This window comes from Hyperolius riggenbachi, chromosome 1 (genome assembly GCF_040937935.1).
Source record: "Hyperolius riggenbachi isolate aHypRig1 chromosome 1, aHypRig1.pri, whole genome shotgun sequence".
NCBI lineage: Eukaryota > Metazoa > Chordata > Amphibia > Anura > Hyperoliidae > Hyperolius > Hyperolius riggenbachi.
The window spans coordinates 566,788,081-566,809,581 of record NC_090646.1 but is presented as its reverse complement, the minus strand read 5'-3'; the positions used below and the strand labels follow the sequence as shown (position 1 = coordinate 566,809,581).

The 21,501-nt window shown below is 42.0% G+C and overlaps 1 protein-coding gene across 7 annotated transcripts in view; it reads left to right on the top strand.

Moving 5' to 3' along the window:
* MCTP1 (multiple C2 and transmembrane domain containing 1) overlaps positions 1-21,501 on the top strand; it is a 980,166-nt gene that overhangs the window by 643,017 nt on the left and 315,648 nt on the right. For all 7 annotated transcript variants that reach the window (XM_068247591.1, XM_068247583.1, XM_068247617.1 and 4 more), the window contains one exon: positions 4,126-4,245. In XM_068247591.1, coding sequence (XP_068103692.1) covers positions 4,126-4,245 — 120 coding nt within the window. The remainder of the gene's footprint in view (positions 1-4,125; positions 4,246-21,501) is intronic.

Here is a 21,501-nt window from a genome sequence, read left to right as displayed (position 1 = left end):
TAACTTTGCAGTCATATGAAATCCCATTGATGGTACTTTTATTCTTTTTTCATGAAATACCAATGTGTAATCATTTTAAGAAAATAGCAGTATTTTTCAACACTAAAGATTTCTGATTTTTTATGTATTGTTATAAAGTCAGACACCTAGAATGATTCATGATAATAATATTAACAGTAATAATGTCATTATCATAAAGAAAATGTATTCAAGAATCTTGTTAATGTTTTCAGCATGCATTTCTAGGATCAGTAGGAAGTAGTAATACACATACGCATAGCATTTCTCTAATGAAACATAACTGTTGCAACTAAAACGTCTAAAAGAGCTTACTGGCAAATCACTATTTCATCTAATAAAATGATCTGTCACAGATATCTGCTTTTACCCTCAAACATAAAGGCCATCAACAAAGTTGGCTCTGTGGGGCAAGAATCATGTTTTGTCTGCATTATTCTGAAGTTCTTTTATATAATCGCATCAGATATATTAAATTGTTCATGGCATTCTGGTATACAAGGGGTTATAAAGGAATTTGTATTTGTCCCAGAACTGTCACATCTCACTCATTCCTGTCCTTGAACCTGGGCAATTAAGGGAGCCAACAGGGTGGAAGGAAGGAACTTACAAATCAGCCCCGAGCAAGGTGTTCCGTACTTTGCACCTGCTGAGAACGTGATGGACAGCAATCTTTTTGCAAATCAATTTCTATCATACAACTCTTACATGGAATAGAATCATAATTTGAAAACGTAAGTCAATTAAACTGAAAAAAATTAAACAGGTCTATTTAAAAAAAGAAAAAAACTTTTAACTGAGAAATATAAAAATGGAAAATTCATATGCAGTAGTCTACATTTACGATGTAGTGTGAGAGATTACAAGTTAATAATACTTAATAAAATAAATTTGTGTCCTCAAAAGCATAACTTAAGTAATTGAAATAGTAAAATCATCTACATGAAATAAAGAACTAATTTAATCAAAAATAAAATAAACAATTTAGATGTTCCATCATTCAAATTAATCGGTTTTGATTTGAAAAAGCTCCTGGAATCTGATTGCTCCTTTTTATTAATGTACAAGTCCTAAGACTGCTCATAATCTCATGCATGGAAATGTTGCCATATGGTTCCTTGCAGCAAGGGATAATATTATGATTAGAGTTGGATCAGAGGGGGACACTGAGGGAGCAGGGGGACAGAGGTGAAACAGTGGGGGGTGGACAGAAGTGCCACAGAGGGGGACATTGAAGGCACAGGGAAACAGAGATGACACAGAGGGGGACACTGGAGGCATAAGAGGGTACAGAGGAGGTACAGGGGACAGAGATGGCATAGTGTTCTGACTTAAACAGGAACTTCAGCCTAAACAAACATACTGTCATTAAGTTACATTAGTTATGTTAATTAAAATAGATAGGTAATATAATCACTTACCCACCCTGTTTTAAAAGAACAGGCAAAGGTTTGTGATTTCATGAGGGTAGCCATCTTTTTGGTTGAAAGGAGGTGACAGGGAGCATGAGACACAGTTCCAACTGTCCTGTGTCCTGATCACCCCTCCCAGTTGCTAGGCAACGAGAACAACAATATCAGAAATCCCCAGGCAGTTTTCTTTGGTGGGGCAGGGCTTAGCTTCTAAGCAGCTAAAAATTAGGCTTGGGTATGAAAAACAAGGTTCTGATGCTGTGAACCTGTTAAAGAAACACCAAGCCTTGTCAGTGCTGCTGAGTATTTATTTTAGTCTGGAGGTTCAATTTAAGAACAGATTCAGATTAAGAATGAAACTACAGTACCTCGTTCTTTAAAGTATACATGAGGCAAATGAAACTACTGAAGCTTTACTTACTTGAAGCTTCCTCCAGCCCACAGGAGTGCGACCGTGAGCACCAATGCATGTGACAGACAGGCGTATAGAAGATCAGGAACTGCAGCGAGGGGCACAGAGACGCCTAGGGGCTGGAGGAAGCCTCAGGGTAATTAAAGCTTAAATAGCAACGTGCGTTCCTTTAAATGCCGGCCGCTGCTGTGAAGCATCGTGACGGAGATTCTTTCTGAGAACGGCCTCTACTATATTAATTAACATAGTAAGACATTACACTCGATATCTGACTGTCACAGTTTAGTGAACATATGCTTATATCTCTTGTAGCCTCCATTTATTTCAGATAATCCAATTTGTGTCTGGATTCCACAAAGGCATAATTAAGGTTCATACCCATGAACTTAGACTAGCCAATCAGTTCATTATATATCATGAAGTCACCTAAGTGGTTTATTGAGTCCTATGGCAGAAAAGTGGTATAGAAATGTTATTGCTATTTATTGTTAACATTTCTGTTTACATAAGAAAATGTGTAAAATGTGTTTTGGTGAAACTAGCCTTTAAGAAAGGAATGAAAGTCTCTAAAATATCTGCTGACTTCCTCGTAGACCAGTTAAAGTGTAGTCAAGATGACATGGACATGATGAGATAAACATATGTGTGTACAGCATCTGTCTAGTTGGTACCTTGTCGGGAATATAGTAAACCCAACTGATAAGCAAATTAATGCTATAAAACTTTTCCTGGCAGAATACAACTTCTGAGGGCAGGGGAGGGATAGAAAAAGGTCATTAGTCCATGTATTTTAACTCTGGGACACTTAATAGACTGCGATTGAGCTGAGACAGCAAAAATTCAATCTATTTTGTGAATGTTTAGTATAAAATAAAGTCATGGATAGCAAGGATGATGAACAAAGAAGTATTAGAACGTATAAGACCAGACATATCACTGGAAGGCAAGATCACCAGACTCAGGCTCACATATTTCGGCCACGTGATGCGATCAAATTCTTTAGAGAAAAACCTAATGCTAGGACTGATCAATGGGAAAAGGCGACAAGGCCGCCAGAGAAAGCGTTGGCTTGACACCATCAAAGCTGACACAGGATTGAGCTTAAGGCATCTGGCAGAAATGGTACAAGATCGGACAGCATGGAGAGAGCTAACCCATAGAGTCACCAAGAGTCGGATACGACTGAATGGATAACATCATCATCCTCATCAAAGTCATGGGATATCTAAAAAAAAATTTTAGCAGTAGAAGTATAAATACAATTGTTTATCTTATTAATTTATTTTTACCTTGGATTCACATTAACTTAAAGCAGGATTTTCACCATAAAAATCAAATTTAAACAGCAACTGGTCTGAGTGTATTAAGTGATAAAGATACTAATCCTGCATTCAAAACTTTCAAAACTTTTTCTGCTGTTATGATTTGGAGTTATCACATACTTAAGGAGCACTGGCCCTTTAATAGTCAGTGCCAAACAGTTGCATGCTGGGGGTTCTTTTTATCTATAATATATTCCTCCTCTTCCATTTATATCCCTGCCTAGCTGTCTATCTGAAGCACGATCCCCTGCTCACTTGTGTTTACAAGCAAGGCTGAGGTGACTCAGCGATTGGAGGAGAAAATAAAAAAAAGTAAAGGGCAGAAATGACATCAGGATTTAGCCTAAACTGTGGGCAAAAGACATAGTTCCCACCAGGAACAGAATTCTCTTCATTTACTATATAAAATTCACTGAAATCAAAACATGGACAGTACAATACATGTGTTATGTAAGTCGATCAAGTATTTCTCTACTTATATATGTGTTTGTTTTCCCTGGCATAGTATGGTTAATCCTACTGCTTTAAGCAACTTTACTTTCAAATTTAAGACAGACACTGTTATGTCCATTTTAGCTCAAACTTGTAATTAAAAGCATTGTTCTACTTAACCAACCACTACGTTGCACCGGATATCTGGTAACCTCTGACAATAATGCTCTACTGTTGTCAGCTAGCATCATTTCCAGCAGGAAAATAATGATTCCATGTTCAGCTTTGTCTAATTCATGCCACAAACAGTTCATCCCACTTTTAACATTTATTTCAGGGAGCTGTGTATAATTTTAGCCTAGTTACTTTCTCTATTGATTTAAGCTGATCCCACCGTTGAACCATTCCCAACTCTCGCTATAAAAGTCTTCTTTTAAGTGTGATTGTCTAGAAGGAGCTGTCAACCTTCCAGGTCACTCTGAGACTTAATTGTTCTGATAATATTGTTATCTTTTCATCTCTTTCACAGTTACTGCTGAGGAACTTTATCCGCATGAAGCGTTGTGTCATGGTGCTCATCAATGCTGCCTACTACATTAACAGTTGCTTTGATTGGGACTCACCCCAAAGGAGTCTTGCTGCTTTCTTGGTATGATAATCCTCTACTGTCTTACATAATTATCTCATCCGTTCTGTTTTCTGAAAGAGATGCAAGTTATAAATGTCGTTTAGCCAACCTGGTGCACAACAATTAATGAGAAGAGGGCCAATTAATTCCCATACCCGCAACGTCAATAAAATCTCTTAGACTGCTCTATCTCATTATATTACGTTAACTCTGTCTGTCTATCTATCTATCTATCTCTATCACTCCAACTATTTTCATTGTAGTTGTACATGCTTGCATATCTCATATAAACAAATATACACTAGCCACAGAGTCTGATGAAATACAGGCAGTCCCTATAAGGTTCAGGAGCAATAATACCTTCCTAATATACTGATAACGTCAGCCTGCTCTATTGTCTTAGGCTGGGAATACACGGTGCGTTTTTGCGGCTCGATTCTGCCACCCGATCGATTCCCTGCTCAATTCCACGCCCAATTCTCTTATCTTCCATTCGTTTTTCTTATCTTTTCCCATTGTTCCCTATGCAAAATCGAGCACGGAATCAATCAGGCTGGAGATCGGACATGTCGGAAATTATCAATCGAGCCATCTAAATGGCTCTAAAATGCACCGTGTATTCCCAGCATTAGTCAGGTTTTCTGTGTGTCACCTCTGCTGTGATCAGTGAACAGAATGGGCCCATTTCAATTCCCTTTTATCCTAAGATTGATTTATGAGGTGATATTTTCACATTTCATAAATATAATGCCTTTCAAGCCACCAGCATAATTTTGACGGTACTTTTTCACCTTCTTTTTGGTATTTTTTCAATTGCAGATTGCTGAAAAGTTATTTTACACAAAACTAAAAATTATCAGGAGGAAAAGTTCATTGGATCGGGCCGAATATATTTAAGGTTCAAGACTCCGTGTCCCTTATGCAAGTGACCTTTTCTCCTAGGTGTTGTTTTCACACCTTTTCAATAAAATGCCAGTTACACCACCAGAGACAATACTCAAAATAATTTTGATAGTACCTTTTCATCTACTTTTTGGTACTTTTTCAGTTGCAAACAGCTGAAAACTTATTTGAAATAGAAGTTGGAGACAACTTTGAAGAAAAAGTAAATTGAATAAGGGTTCATGGCCTATGTGCAATGAACGTTTTTTTCCTACATTTATTCATATGAAATAATTTGTAATCTTCTCTTCAAAGTAACTTTTTAGTTTACAATGACTGCCCTATTTTAAGATTTTGGTCACTTGACTTGAAGTAGCTTTCTGAAGGAGTTAGCAACACGTTGCGTGAGCAGGGCTTCTGATTTTCTCAGCATCATCATGCTGTTCAGACTTCCAAGGGGTGGACCATAGGCAGGGCTCTCTGATAAAAGGCAACACGAGACACAGAACATTTATATTGCACTTTTCTCTTGGCAGATTTAAAGTGCAGTAGCAGTGTTAGGGTGTCTTGCCCAAGGTCTCCTCACTGAATAGGTGCTGGCCTACTGAACAGGCAGAGCTGAGATTCAAACCTTGGTCTCCTGTGTCAGAGGCAGAGCCTTAACCAGTACACTATCCAGCCACTAGATAGGGCACACTCTGCCACTAAGCACATGAATACCTGTTGTCTGGCCTCAGGATCTATCATTATTGATTTGAACTCTAGATGATAAGATGATACTTTTAAATAAGTTGATTACTTACCTTTAGCTACATGCAGCCATGTTTCTGTTTTTAAACCCACATTATATATAACTAGGCCTAAGGCCCATTTACAGCTAGGCTGTAACCGCGACCCCCCCCCCCCGCACTGCTCTCTCTCTGCTTGATTTGCAGTGCACGTGCGCGCACACGCCCGCTCCCCTTCTTGCCCCGTCCTCCTCTGCTGCTTGTCACTCCCCCAGCTCTCGGCAGTGTCTCTGCGTCCCTGTCCATGCGTACAACGGAAAAAGCACTGACAAAGGGACATGGGACGCAGAGACACTTGCCTATTATTAGGTAGGATGTGGCAACAACAAGGCACAAATCAAATGTAATATAAGATAACAAAAGTAAAAGATGTTATTGAATCTTTTCTGTCACGTTGCCGGCAGTTAATCTGCCATTATGATGAATACAAAAAGCCGCAGATGGCATCGTCTGTGTCCTTTTTGTTGGAGATATTCCGTGGCTTTAATGTCTCACTCGAATTGTGCGCAAGGACATTTTAAGGTAATATGGTTTGGTTTGGTATTTGAAAAAATGAAGTTTAATCTCTATATGCCTGATGGGGCTTCCCTTCACTTGGAACATTGTTAGAATCATAATTAATTTGAAGAGAAGAAATTGAACATCAGTGCCATATGCGTATAATGTACCTTATGCCAGGGCTTCACTGGCAGCAGGTAAAGGTCATCTCTGGGTACGCACTGTAGAAAAAAAAACGTGAGACTAAGTTTTAATGAGAAAATGTAGTTTATAATTTATGTGATATCTTTTATGCATGGCAGTGCAGAAGGTACGTGTTCACCTTTGTCTGTGGAAAAAACCTATACAGTACCAAACATACGATTAAGATCCTGAGGAGTTTAACCCCTGTAGCGATGCGCGTGGCAACGAAAATGTTAATTTTTACTATGCCGACATATTTCTCTTTGATGCATTTATATTATTACACAACAATATTACAAATGAATGAGGAGTTAATGACCGGGCTGATTTTTAAGTTTTTAAATGGTGATTTAGAAAAATGATAAATAGAATAGAAATGTCTATTTAATTAATATATGAAGTTTCCCTGCTGGCACATAAGGAATTTGTCTCAATGTTATTGCTTTTGAAAGTATGACTAGTAAGAAAAGGTAATTTTAAAATAAGTATGGCAGTTATAGTGATTTAGTAAACAACACAGACATAGATAGGTGAAATACCGATACATTGCAAAAGTAGACATATTTAAGATTTAAAATTTTAATATGTATGAAAAATAATTTGGGTATAGTTTCATCTTAGTTTATGGTAGTAGATAGATAGACGAGCAGATTTATAACTTCAATTTTAACACACCAGTTTATAGTTAAAATAAATAGAAATATAACTTTCATTATTTAGACTATAAAAATGGAAAAAAAAGTTCAGTAGGAGGAATGAATTAGTGTACCTTATGAATGATCCTGGGTTATTTTTGTAGTTAAGAAAAACTAGGCTATATATAGCTATGTATCATACTTGATTGTGTGAACTTTACTCAGAATTTGGAACTGGTAATTTTTACCACTAACACTCCAGTTTATGATCTGGCATTGTACTACTATCTGCATTGTGTTGTGTATCTTATTGCTATTACCTGTATTGTTGTATCTATTGTCTATTACCTGTATTGTTCTGTCACCCCTGTTATCATTGTCTGTAATCCTATTTATTGTACAGTGCTGCGTAATATGTTGGCGCTATATAAATCTTATATATATATATATATATATATATATATATATATATATATATATTTATATATATATATATATATATATATATATATACCACTACACAGCACGGTGGCGTTAGCGCTCTCGCCTTGCATCGCTGGGTCCCTGTTTTGAATACCAGCCAGGTCAACATCTGCAAGGAGTTTGTATGTTCTCGACGTGTCTGCATGGGTTTCCTCCAGGCACTCCGGTTTCCTCCCACATCCCAAAAACATACAGATAAGTTAATTGGCTTCCTCCTAGATTGGCCCTAGACTACAATACATACACTACACGGTACATACATTGACATAGGACTGTGGTAGGGATTAGATAGTGAGCTCCTCTGAGGGACAGTTAGTGACTAGACTATATACTCTGTACAGCGCTGCGGAGGATGTCGGCGCTATATAAATACTAATATATATATATATAATAGTGTGTGTTTGCTTTTTCTATTGATCAGCTTAAGCTAAATGTGTTGTGTTTACAGGTTTACATTTATCTAACTTGTAGTACTGTAAGTGTTCAGTAATAATGATGAACAGACTACGTTACGTGAATACCCTGAAACGTTGGCTCTGCTTTGATCATCCACTAAAGGAATGGAAAGAAAAGTGCTGTCATTTATTTTTTTCAGCTCATATTAGGAATTGACATACTAATACCTGTTTGGTTGCTGCTTTTCTCATGCTTCTGTTTCAGCATTTTAGCAAAATAATTTTATCAGATGCTTTCATGATATCAGCTGATGGAGAGATTCAGGCCTTATGTTTAACAGCCACTGTAAAATCCTTAGCTAGGATCACAGCTTGAAGAGAACCTGTCACTGGTGATAGAGTGCTCAGACACACAGCAGTTGACTGAAGAGAGTGCTTCATGTTCCCACTGCAATTGCCGGTGTTCAGATTAATTTTTACAAATGTAATACACATTTCACTCTGGGCATGGCTATGCTGTATAATTGTCTTCTGCGTCCAGGAACAAAGAATTGTCATGAGATCCCACCTCTGTGGCATTCAGTGATTTAAATGGAAGGAGTGATACCTGATTTATTTTACTGATGTATTGTTAGGAAATATGTACTTTACTGTAGCAAAAATAAGTTAATCAGCATTTAATCATGTCCAGGAAAAGTTCTACTTTTTAAACGTGTCTGCACAATTAGTTTTAGTGTTACAACATCTATATGTAATATGTTACTACTGTATCAGTTCATTTAAGCCAGTGGTCCTCAAACTAAGGCTCGCGGGCCGAATGCGGCCCCCTGAGGCCTTTTTACCGGCCCCCACACACAAAATGGATTACTTATAGATGCGATCAGCTACAACTTTAAATATTGGTGGTCCGCATATAGAATAGCAGTGCTGGCACCACCCATGCACATGGAAGCCCAAAAGCAGTAATTCACTCGTTTCCAATCAAATTCCACATCAGGTGACACCGCTGTCCACTTCAGGATGTCACCTGGGTATGCTTCACTGTCTGGCCCGCAAAGACTTCTACATCATTTTATGTGTACTCCGGCCCCCCAGCAGTCTGAAGTATGTTGACCTGGCCCTCGACCCAAAACGTTTGGGGACCCCTGATTTAAGCAGTACCAATAGTTATGATGGTGTCACATTTTGCTTTACACGGGATATATTTGCTTTAGGGATTAAACCTCCTTTTCTCCTGGCTGCAATGGGCTACAAAGCTATAAGTGATGCACAGTGATTTTCTTCTTTTTCCATGCTAGCATTTTTGGCTTTTAGCTCCGAAGCTGCTCAGATTCCTGAGGAATGTACCCCAAGAATCCCAAGGCACTGCCAATAATGTGTCTACTTTGTAAAATATCCCCCAAATTGGTACAAAGCTTTGGCGCAGAAGTGCCTGTGAGCTCCACCCTATGCTTGCTGAAGAAAGTTGCATTCCATGCTGGAAACCTGCATGTACTCTAGCAGCAATATTTATATACTGACATTTTTAGCGGTAGCTAATTTATTATTATTTATTAACCACTTTAGCCTCAGTTACAGTATATCTACAATCTCTGTGACTTGATCTAAGACACAAGGATGTATATGTACTTCTTGTAGCTGAAGAACAGCTGTGCACGATTGCACGTGATCCTGTGCACACCACCGACACTACCTGCGGTAGCACTAATTGGTGGGAGGGAATATATGTTCCCTGACTCACTTAGATTGATTTTTACCATTATAAATACTTTTATTTTCTCAGTTCATAGTGAAATATAAATAGCATTATTTCGGAATCAAATATCCTCACTATAAATTGTGACAGGAACGTAATTTACGTTTTGTGATGCACGGTAGATACAGCAAAAAAAAATTGTGTTTTTTTCTACAGAAGTGTTTTTATTTTTAAACTGGGATTGGTAAAACTTAGAAATAATGTTTTGGTTTTTTTTCCTTTTTTTCCCCCTTTTTTTTCACATCAAAATGCATTGAAAACAAAATTGCTCTAGGAAAAAAAATGCTTTACAATGAAAGTCAAGTTTGTCTTGGGAAAAAAATAAAAATAAATTTAAAAAAAAAAAAAAAAAAAATATATATATATATATATATATATATATATATATATATATATATATATATATTTCATTTAGGTGTCATAAGTAGGGATAAAGTTATTGCTGATTAAATAGGGACATAGCTAAAATGTCAAAACTGCTCTGGTACTTAAAACGGATCCGAGATGTAAAACTAACTATAACCACTATACCAAACCTGACTCTACACTGTTCTTACACTCCATTGCTCCGTCATTCCTGGTGATTGACACTGGGGATCTTCTGGTAGTGTCAGCCTGTTTGCCATTGAAAGTGTGGATGCACAGCAACTTCCTCAGCCTCAGCAGAGAGGAAGATGGGGTGCACAGCGTAGGCAAAATTTTGATTTGGCAAAGTACGCATGCATTTTTTAATTGAGGGTCTGTTTCCACTTGTGCATGTCGCATGCAAATTCGTCACGGAAAACGCGAAAACGAATTTGCATGCAGATGCGAATTTTAACATGAATTTTACCACAAATTTGTGTACGTTTTCGCACATGTTAGTAAGTATGCAAATTTAACCATGTCAGTGCCTGTGTGCTTTTACATTGATTTTATGCAAAAACATACACAAATTCGTGGTAAAATTTGCGTTAGCGAAAACGCATGTGAATTGCCTATTAAATACATTGTATGCAAATTCTGATGGCTCTGCCATGCAGATTTTTCCTGCACACAAAACCGCACAGGATTTCTGACAAGTGGAAACAGGCTCATCCACTTGTATTGGTTATGCAAATCTGCATGCAGAAAACGCATGCAGATTTGCGATAGTGGAAATGGGCCCTGATGGTAAATATTGCGCTTTACTGTGGACTGACCTATAAGCATTTCACAAGCAGGGCACTTGTAAGTCTAATCCACTTCAGTGTAAATGTAACATGAAAGTCACAGACTTGTATGTTTCCACATGTATGTATTTATTTCAGCTTCCTGTTTCGCTTTATTTATTTATTTTTTCTGCCTGCATGAGACCTGCCTCATCCTTGTGATGCCAGCACTGTGCACAGAACAAAGAGAATTCACATCCTTATTCCCTCTATCATGAGAAATAGTTAACTATCAGAGAAAATTAGTTTCTTTTCACTTCAATGCATACTGAAAGATTCAGGAAAAGGAAGTAACCTAAGGCCCCATTCACATCTCAAATGCAGATGGCCACGCATGCGGAACGCAACGCATGCGAACGCACGCCATCCGCGTTTGTGTGCGTTGCGTGGCTGATCCCATCACTGAAAAGTGAATGGGACAGCCACGCGTTTTTGCAAAAAATGCGTGCAGCATGCGTTCCCGGACCGCACAGGTCCGGAACGCAAGCAGTGTGAACATCAGACATTGCACTCTATGCAATGTCTGATGTCGTGCGTGTCGGCCACCTGCACGCGTTTCCAAAACGCGGCTGGAAACGTGTGCAGTGTGAACGGGGCCTAAAAACAACATAGCTGTACAATTCTGCATGGAACCTTACCTAGTGTTGACCTGGCCTTCTTTGTATTTAGAAGGTAGTAATGCGTGTGTGTATGAGAACTCATGTGGAAGTGCCAAGGCTCTGATTTGCTGTGATCACATTGTGCTTTAGCACACATTCACAAGACAGGATGAATAGCATCTCTTTAAAGCGGTATAAAACCCTTACATAATATTCAATAAAACATGTTTTCCTACTTTTTATATGCCATACGGTTATCATATTTAGATTAGTGCATAAGTATTCATTTAGAAATTACAAGTTCCCAAAAATACAGTTTTTTGCTTTGAGAGCTGACTTTGCATTTTATTCATAACTGGTTTTATATTCATCTTGTATTGAAGGCAGAAATGCTTTGAGTTTCTCTCTGTGTCCAGGAGCTTCTGCACAGTCAGAGAATGTGTCACATTCCTCTCTTGATACGATTAAGTAAACACAAGATAACATTATCTTTACTTCGGATGTGTCCAGATTTCTCTGCACTGAACTCTGAAGTCCTGTGTGTAACCCTTTGAATGCAGTTCTACTAAAACAATTCTGGTTGTATATAATATACTGTAAATAATTTTTTTTAGAGCAAAGAAGAAATGCTGGGTTTTATTATGCTTTAAACATCTCTAATTGTGACCAGCAAATATTAGCCTTACAGATTCATCACCTGGTCAAAGCAATCAAATTCTTCTACACAATTTCTCATACATAATATATAATATTTTGTTAATTTTCCAAGCAAGGTGCACTTTAAGACTTGCAAAATTAGCAATTGGACCAGCGTAAGAGCTTCAACTTTGGTGTTTGCAGGTGGTGGTGGCCGAGGGTCAAACTTCCTGAATTCACATCTTTGATTTTCCTCTTTATCTCTGCTGCTCACCAATGACCCTCTGCCTTACTTAACATCCACAAATCTAGTATTTTTTCAGGATGCATGGCATTGTCCCTCTCACTTTGCTCTTTTCTTTTCCTTCATTGCTTTCATTTCTCACTGTAACGAGCACAAAAAATAATTGGACAACTGAGCTATCAGTAAAAGGACACACTTAAGCATGCGTCAATGAAATATTCTGCAGGACAAACTTTAATCTTTAAAAGTGATTGTGGATAATTTGTGGTACCATCTGTCCATTTGGAATTGTTTTAGCCTTTTCCGTCGTTCTAAGTGCTGCTGTGTTTAACATTAACATTTGATATTTTACACATTTAATTTCTGTACTGCTGTGTGTTCCTCTGGGAATGGTATTCGAGTGCTACATGAGAGAGACAAAGTATTGATCAGTTAACATTTCAGCTACATTTATGTATGTCGCAAAATTAATGAAAATGCCAGACAAAAATGTCAGAGTGCAGAAAAAGGTAGAATTTAAATGTGGCTGTTTAATGAAAAGTTTAAGATGTGCATTATCAAAAAAATGTGCCCTTGCCTTTTGCGTAGCGCTTGTAACTGAATGAGAGCTGGAAAGTGCATATTTTACTTAGAGGAACATTGAACATGAAATATGAAGGGGAGGCTAATCTAACCGAATTTGATATTCACAAATTGCTTTTACAAAGCACCCTTGGTAGAGTTAGGACAATTAGAGGCTTGACTGGCATTTTTCTTCACGTGAAAAACAAGACATCTTCTGTAGTATAGAGCAGAGCTAGGATATTGCGGGTGTGGCCCCTATTCACGAGAGAGGTTCTACCTTGAACTGTAGAAGAGATCACTTCCATTACAGTAAGTGTCATTAATATCTTCTTCGGCACCAGGAAGCAGCAAACAATGACCTATACATCCTGACTATTATTGCAACGCTTCTATCAATCTCCTCTATCGAGACAGCTGAGCACTGTTATACTGTAGAGTGTTTTTATATCACTTCAAACTCAAGCTTTGGGTTTACTGTAACAGGCCAGAGTATCTTGCTCATGCAGTTTATATTTGGGTTATTTGGGGAAACAAACCAAGTATTTTGAATGAATTTGTAGTGTTCTTAGCAAGTCTATGCCATGCAGCCTGCAGGTTGGATATAGTGTTATTGTTTTTTTACGGTCAGGGCAGTGTAAACGCTCCTCTCACAAGGGCCCATATGCAAGTCACATTTTCTCCTAAGTTTTCTCTTAGGAGATCATTTTTCATCATCTTTTTAGAATAACTTCTCAGCACTTTGTAAATGTAGAAAGTACCAACAAGTAAGTGGAAAAGTACTATCAAAACTAGTTTAAGTATTTTCTTGCCTGCTGATGACTTAAAGGACAACTAAAGCGAGAGGGATATGGAGGCAGCCATATGTATTTCCTTTTTAGCAATACCAGTTGCCTGGCTGTTCTGCTGCTGCTCTGCCTCTAACACTTTTAGCCATAGACCCTGATCAAGCATGCAACAAATCAGGTGTTTCTGACATTATGGTCAGATCTGACATTATTAACCGCATGCTTGCTCCTGCTGTTATTCAGACACTGCTGCAGCCAAATAGATCAGCAGGGATGCCAGGCAACCGGAATTGTTTAACAGGATATAAATATGACAGTCTCCATATTCTTTTCACTACAGTTGTCCTTTAAAAGGCATTTTATTGACAAGTTTGAAAATAGCACTTGGGAGAAAATAATTGCATATGGCCCATGGTGTCCAAGCAACTATCAGAGCCCACACTGGCCAAGTTTACTTTAAAGTCCAACTTCAGGAAAAAAAATGTTATGTATTCGGAAAGTGTAGAAAGTGGTTAAAATGTTGTTTAGTTTTTTCTTCCCTCTGTGTCCCCACATTGGTGTGGTTGGAGAGATAGGATGAAAGCCAGGCCAGGGCGAGATCATGAATGCCCATGGACTGGACTGGAGGAGTAGGCGATGGTCCACTGTGTCAAAAGCTGCTGAAAGTTCAAGGAGGAGGAGAATGGAGTATTTGCCTTCAGCTTTAGCTAAGGCAGGTCAGTGACAGGTGAGAGCTGTTTCGGTTGAGTGGGCAGGCCGAAATCCAGATTGCAATGGGTCTAGCAGGGAGTTAGCATTGTGGTACTGGGTCAGGTGTTTGTGAACCAGACACTCAAGGAGTTTTGAGGCAAAGGCGAGGAGGGAGATAGGGCAGTAGTTTGAGGGTAGTGAGGGGTCGAGGGAGGGTTTCTTGAGCAGGGGTAGTACAGTGGCCTGCTTGAAGTCTGGGGGGAAGGTGCCTGTGGATAGGGAGAGGTTAAACAGGGCAGTGAGGACTGGGGCCAAATCCAGGAAGTGAGGGCGGAGTAAGTCAGAAGGGACTGGATCAAGGGGAGAGGTAGTAGTATGGTGTAGGTGGTTAACTTCATTAATGGTAGTGGAACTGAAGGAGGTGAGTGGAGGATAGGGTGTAGGAGGAGCTGGATGGGAGGGGGTGGGAGGTGAGGATTTAAGGCTGGATATTATTATATTAATATAGATCATGGTGGATTGGATACAGGAAATGGTGACCAGTAATAAAAAGTTGACCAAAGTTTTAACTATTTCCCTTTCCCCTTTCAGTAATGTGTTAATTGTGTTTGTTTGCCAAACATCATACAACAAAATGCTTGTATTTTACCCTCTGCCTGTACTTTTATCTTGGCTGGAGAAAACACTGAAGGTTGGGTATGCACAAGTATGAGGCTATTGAAACACTGAGGCTGGGCTAAGAGGCTGCATGCTCAGGGGCTGCAGCATGGCAAAGAGTATGTCACATGTGAGTGTTGTAATAGTCCAAGGCCAGCAGTGATGTGATGTGGTAGTCCAAGCAGCCTCAATGACATGTGAAGGGAGCAGGGGGAAATGCTTTGTTCCATTCTCACAAATTTTGGGCTAAATCAAAAACCTTAAATATTGCATTTTAGAAGAAAATATACAAATTGCATTTAATGTACTCACCACATTGAATGAAACAGGTCCCAGGAGTATTACACACTGTTACACAGCCACATACTTTATGCAAAGGGATGATCTTAGTCCAAAAGCACTACCTAAGCTAGGTTAAAGTCATATATAAAGTGTCCATATGTGAAAAACATTTGCAGATACAGTAGGTTATATTAGAAAGTCTCTTACATAGCATCATCTTTAGATATAGTGCTTATAATCATAGTTACAGATTTTTCCTTTAAACCCAATCTACACGATACGATTCTTTGTGCGATTTGATTACGATTCTATTTATGATCCGATTAAATCCGACATATCTGATTAGGATTCGATTCAATTCGATTTGCCATTGCAAAACAATCGTGTAGATGGGGCTTAAAGAGAAACTCCGACCAAGAATTGAACTTTATCCCAAATCTATTCCTAATCACAAACAGACCGTCAAGGGGCGCTGTATGACTGATATTGTGTAAAACTCCTCCCACAAGAAACTCTTGAGTATGTACTCCTGGCAGTTTCCTGTCTGGGAACCCTGCTACATTGTTGGAAATAGCTGTTTACAGCTGTTTCCAACTGCCAAAAAACCATGCAGCAGCTACATCACACGCCAACAGTAAAATGTCACCATGTAATAAATGTCAAAATGTAAATCAGGGATTTAAAAGATTTTACAATGGGCAAACACTGACTAAATCATTTATAAATAATTATTGTAAAAATGAAGCACTTTTTTTACTACATTATTTTCACTGGAGTTCCTCTTTAAAGAGTACAGTTGACTTGTACTGGTATGATAGCCAAGAAAGGAACAAGGCAAGAGAAAATAAAGCAGCTAAGGTGCGTTCTTCGGGTGCATTTAGCATATAAAGCTTATGCATGTAAACAGAATCAGGGGCCACAGTACAGTTCATGCATAAACAGTTTTGCATAGCTTGATATTCCAGTCATCAGCTGTTCTCAAGGAGAAAGTGCAGTCTGCACCACATGAATGGCCTAGCCTGTAAACAATGTTTACTTCTGTTTCAACAAGTCCTCGGCATGCCCTCTAGTTACTCACCATTGTGGAGAAAATATACAGCTCAGTCTAGCTCCCTACAGTCACCTAGGCACATATGCAGGGCCGGCCTTTGACCTGAGCGACCGGTGCGATCGCTCAGGGCGCCGGCTTCCAGGGGGTGCTCCTGTCCCCTGGCCGCATGTTTTAATATGGATGCTGCCGCTGCGGCCCCGGCTGGGTACTCCCGCTCTGCCCCCTGGTGCCGCTGCTGGGGGTGATGGGGGGGTAAACATGTCCGTGCGCCGTGATGGAGGGGGGAGCCGCAGCGCGGGGAGGGCAGCCCGACCTCTCCCTCCCTTCCTCTCCGGGCCACCCTCTGTGCTCCCCCCTCCGATGCAGACTGCAGCAGAGATAACAACTCACCTCCCTGGTTCCGATCGCCGGCACCTCTCACTTGCCGCTGGTATCTTCTACTTTAGTTACTGATACACACTAAACTTCCTGTTAAGCAGGAAGTTTAGTGTGTATCAGTAACTGTGTAGAAGAGAGTAGACCAGCGGCAAGTGAGAGGTGCCGGCGATCGGAACCAGGGAGGTGAGTTGTTCTCTCTGCTGCATCGGAGGGGGGAGCACAGAGGGTGGCCCGGAGAGGAAAGGAGGGAGAGGTCGGGCTGCCCTCCCCGCGCTGCGGCTCCCCCCTCCACTATGAGGGGAGGGCACCTACCTACCTACCTAATCTATACTGGAGGCATCTACCTATCTAGCCAATACTGGGGGCACCTACCTATCTAACCTATACTGGGGGGCAGCTACCTATCTAACCTATACTGGGGGGCACCTACCTAACCTATACTGGGGGGCAGCTACCTATCTAACCTGGGGGGCAGCTACCTAATCTAACCTATACTAGGGGGCAGCTACCTATCTAACCTATACTGCGGGAAGCTACCTATCTAATCTATACTGGGGGCATCTACCTATCTAATCTATACTGGGGGCACCTACCTATCTAATCGATACTGGGGGGCATCTACCTATCTAATCTATACTGGGGGCAGTTACCTATCTAATCTGTACTGGGGCAGCTACCTATCTAATCTATACTGGGGGCAGCTACCTATCTAATCTATACTGGGGGCAGCTACCTATCTAATCTATACTGGGGGCAGTTACCTATCTAATCTATACTGGGGCAGCTACCTATCTAACCAATACAGGGGGCACCTATCTAACCTATATTGCAGGACCTACCTATCTAACCTGTACTGGGGGCACCTACCTATCTTCCTACACACTACTAAGCCCCCCCCCCATTAGTGTGTGTGTGTGTGGTGCGCTCACACCCGAAGAGGATGAATGGGGGGGGGGGGCACCACAATCTGGTTACGCTCAGGGCGCTGTGAAACCTAAGGCCGGCCCTGCACATATGGTTTTTTTCTTCACGTTTTTGGGTGGCCTGCTATGTGACACCATTGTATCATAACTCTGCCTACCTACTTGTTTCACAGAGTTCGTCTATGGTTTCTCAGAGCTGTGCTTTATTCATACAGCATAGCTCATATTCTCAAGAAAGTGCAAGTACGTATATGGAGGAAACCAAACATCAGCAAGTTCTTTCTTTTACTTGAGAGTATTACATTTTTAATTTCAAGAAGTCAGACATCTAAGAGGAAAGGTAGAGATGCTAGAGAGCAAATCAAAACTACCAATAGGGCCAGCTCCGTTTGCATTTTTTAAGAATCAGGACATAAATATTAAAGCATTGGCAGAAACTCAACTAAAGGGCATAGCCTACAGAAAGCTAACATTTCAAGCAAACATTTACTGCTATCCACATAGGAAAGGCAATGCTTAGCAGAACTCATGGAGGAGCATGTGATCAGTTTGATCTGCTGATAGATTGGTAAGGTTCTGATTTGCTGTAATAACTCCTGATCATTACCAGCAAATCAGAGCCTTACACATTTATCAGCTCACCAAACTGATCACATGCTTCTCCATGAGTTCTCCTAAGCATTGCCATCCCTATTAACAACACATCTGTGGACTAATGAACAACATGTACACAGGGCCGGTCCTGGACTTTCTGCTGCCTGAGGCAAAGATCGTAAAGGCGCCCCCCTCCCCCCCCCCCCAATATTTCTACATAACATGAGCGGCGGGCGGCGGCAGCCAGCCAGCCTTATCATCATCATCATCGTCACGTCGGCGGCGCTCGCTGCTCAGTGACTGACCGTGACAATCAGCCGCAGCCAGGGCGGCAGAGCGGGCGGCAGCCGCCGCCATCAAATCAGCAGGCTTAGGCACTAGGCAGCGTCACCAGCATGCAGCCTTGGAGGAGACAGGAGAGGCCGCAGAGCTCAGAGTCATCGGACTCGGAGGCCGGCGGCAACAGTGCAGTTTCTAGGCTAAAATGCACCCAGGGCGAGGGTGTAAAAATTGCGCCCTCCCCCCCGGTATAGGTAACCAGCTATAGGTCCCCCCCCCGAGTATAGGTGGCCAGGCATGGGTGAGCCAGTAAAGTTGCCCCCAGTATAGGTTAGCCAGGTAGTTGCCTCCAGTATAGGTGGCCAGTATAGTTGCCCCCAGCATAGGTAAGATAGGTAGGTACCCCCAGTATAGGTTAGTTAGGTAGGTGCCCCCAGTATAGGTAGCCAGTATAGTTGCCACCTGTATAGGCTAGCTAGGTAGGTAGGTGCCCCCAATACAGGTTAGATAAGTGCCCCCAGTATAGGTTAGATAGGTAGCTTCCCCCCAGTATAGGTTAGATTAGGTCGCTGCCCTTCAGTATAGGTTAGATTAGGTAGGTGCCCCCAGTACAGGTTAGATTAGATAGGTGCCCCCAGTACAGGTTAGATAGGTAGCTGCCCCCAGCATAGGTTAGACAGGTAACTGCCCCCCAGCATAGGTTAGATAGGTAGCTGCCCCCCAGCATAGGTTAGATAGGTAGCTGCCCCCCAGTATAGGTTAGATAGGTAGCTGCCCCCCAGTACAGGTTAGATTAGGTAGGTGCCCCCCAGTATAGGATAGATAGGTAGCTGCCCCCAGTACAGGTTAGATTAGGTAGGTGCCCCCCAGTATAGGATAGATAGGTAGCTGCCCCCAGTATAGGTTAGATAGGTACTGTAGCTGCCCCCCAGTATAGGTTAGATAGGTAGCTGCCCCCCAGTACAGGATAGATTAGGTAGGTGCCCCCCAGTATAGGATAGATAGGTAGCTGCCCCCAGTACAGGTTAGATTAGGTAGGTGCCCCCAGTATAGATTAGATAGGTAGCTGCCCCCAGCATAGGTTAGACAGGTAGCTGCCCCCCAGCATAGGTTAGATAGGTAGCTGCCCCCCAGCATAGGTTAGATAGGTAGCTGCCCCCCAGTACAGGTTAGATTAGGTAGGTGCCCCCCAGTATAGGATAGATAGGTAGCCGCCCCCAGTACAGGTTAGATTAGGTAGGTGCCCCCCAGTATAGGATAGACAGGTAGCTGCCCCCAGTATAGGTTAGATAGGTAGCTGCCCCCCAGTATAGGTTAGATAGGTAGCTGCCCCCCAGTACAGGTTAGATTAGGTAGGTGCCCCCCAGTATAGGATAGATAGGTAGCTGCCCCCAGTATAGGTTAGATAGGTAGCTGCCCCCCAGTGTAGGTTAGATAGGTAGCTGCCCCCCAGTACAGGTTAGATTAGGTAGCTGCCCCCAGTATAGGATAGATAGGTAGCTGCCCCCCAGTATAGGTTAGATAGGTAGCTGCCCCCCAGTATAGGTTAGATAGGTAGCTGCCCCCCAGTATAGGTTAGATAGGTAGCTGCCCCCCAGTATAGGTTAGATAGGTAGCTGCCCCCCAGTATAGGATAGATAGGTAGCTGGCCCCCAGTATAGGTTAGATTAGGTAGGTGCCCCCCAGTATAGGATAGATAGGTAGCTGCCCCTAGTACAGGTTAGATTAGGTAGGTGCCCCCCAGTATAGGATAGATAGGTAGCTGCCCCCAAAACAGGTTAGATTAGGTAGGTGCCCCCAGTATAGGATAGATAGGTAGCTGCCCCCAAAACAGGTTAGATTAGGTAGGTGCCCCCCAGTATAGGATAGATAGGTAGCTGCCCCCAAAACAGGTTAGATTAGGTAGGTGCCCCCCAGTATAGGATAGATAGGTAGCTTCCCCCAAAACAGGTTAGATTAGGTAGGTGCCCCCCAGTATAGGATAGATAGGTAGCTGCCCCCAAAACAGGTTAGATTAGGTAGGTGCCCCCCAGTATAGGATAGATAGGTAGCTTGCCCAGGTAGGTGCCCCCTCATAATGGCGGAGGGGGGAGCCGGAGCCGCGGTGAGGGCAGCCCGACCTCTCCCTCCCTCTCCCCGGGCCGCCCTCCATGCTCCCCCCTCGGACTTTAGGCAGCAGAGTTAGCGCGCAGGGAAGCGCTGCTGTACACAGACTGTTACTCACCTCCCTGGATCCGATCGCCGCTCCCCGCCCTGCTGGTCTCCTCTCTGCCTAGCCGGCTGATACACACGCGGCTGCTTCCTGTGTAAACAGGAAGCAGCGTGTGTAATGTATCAGCGGCTACACTGCAGAGAGAAGACCAGAAGGGCGGGAGCGGCGATCGGATCCAGGGAGGTGAGTAACAGGCTGTGTACAGCAGCGCTTCCCTGCGCGCTAACTCTGCTGCCTAAAGTCCGAGGGGGGAGCATGGAGGGCGGCCCGGGGAGAGGGAGGGAGAGGTCGGGCTGACCTCACCACGGCTCTGGCTCCCCCCGCTCAGTCACAGCCACTTCATCTGGTGCCGCCCCTCCACTTCCTGCCGCCTGAGGAACCCGCCTCACCCCGCCTCATGGGCGGGCCGGCCCTGCATGTACAGCATAACTGTTTGTAAAAATAATAAATAAGACTATATTAACCTTCTTGCCGCTGCTGATAGTAAATCCTATGCCGCACTTGTGGCTGCCTAATGCTGGGTACACCCGGTGCGTTCCCGCACTCAATGCCCCGCTCGATTTCTGTTGATTC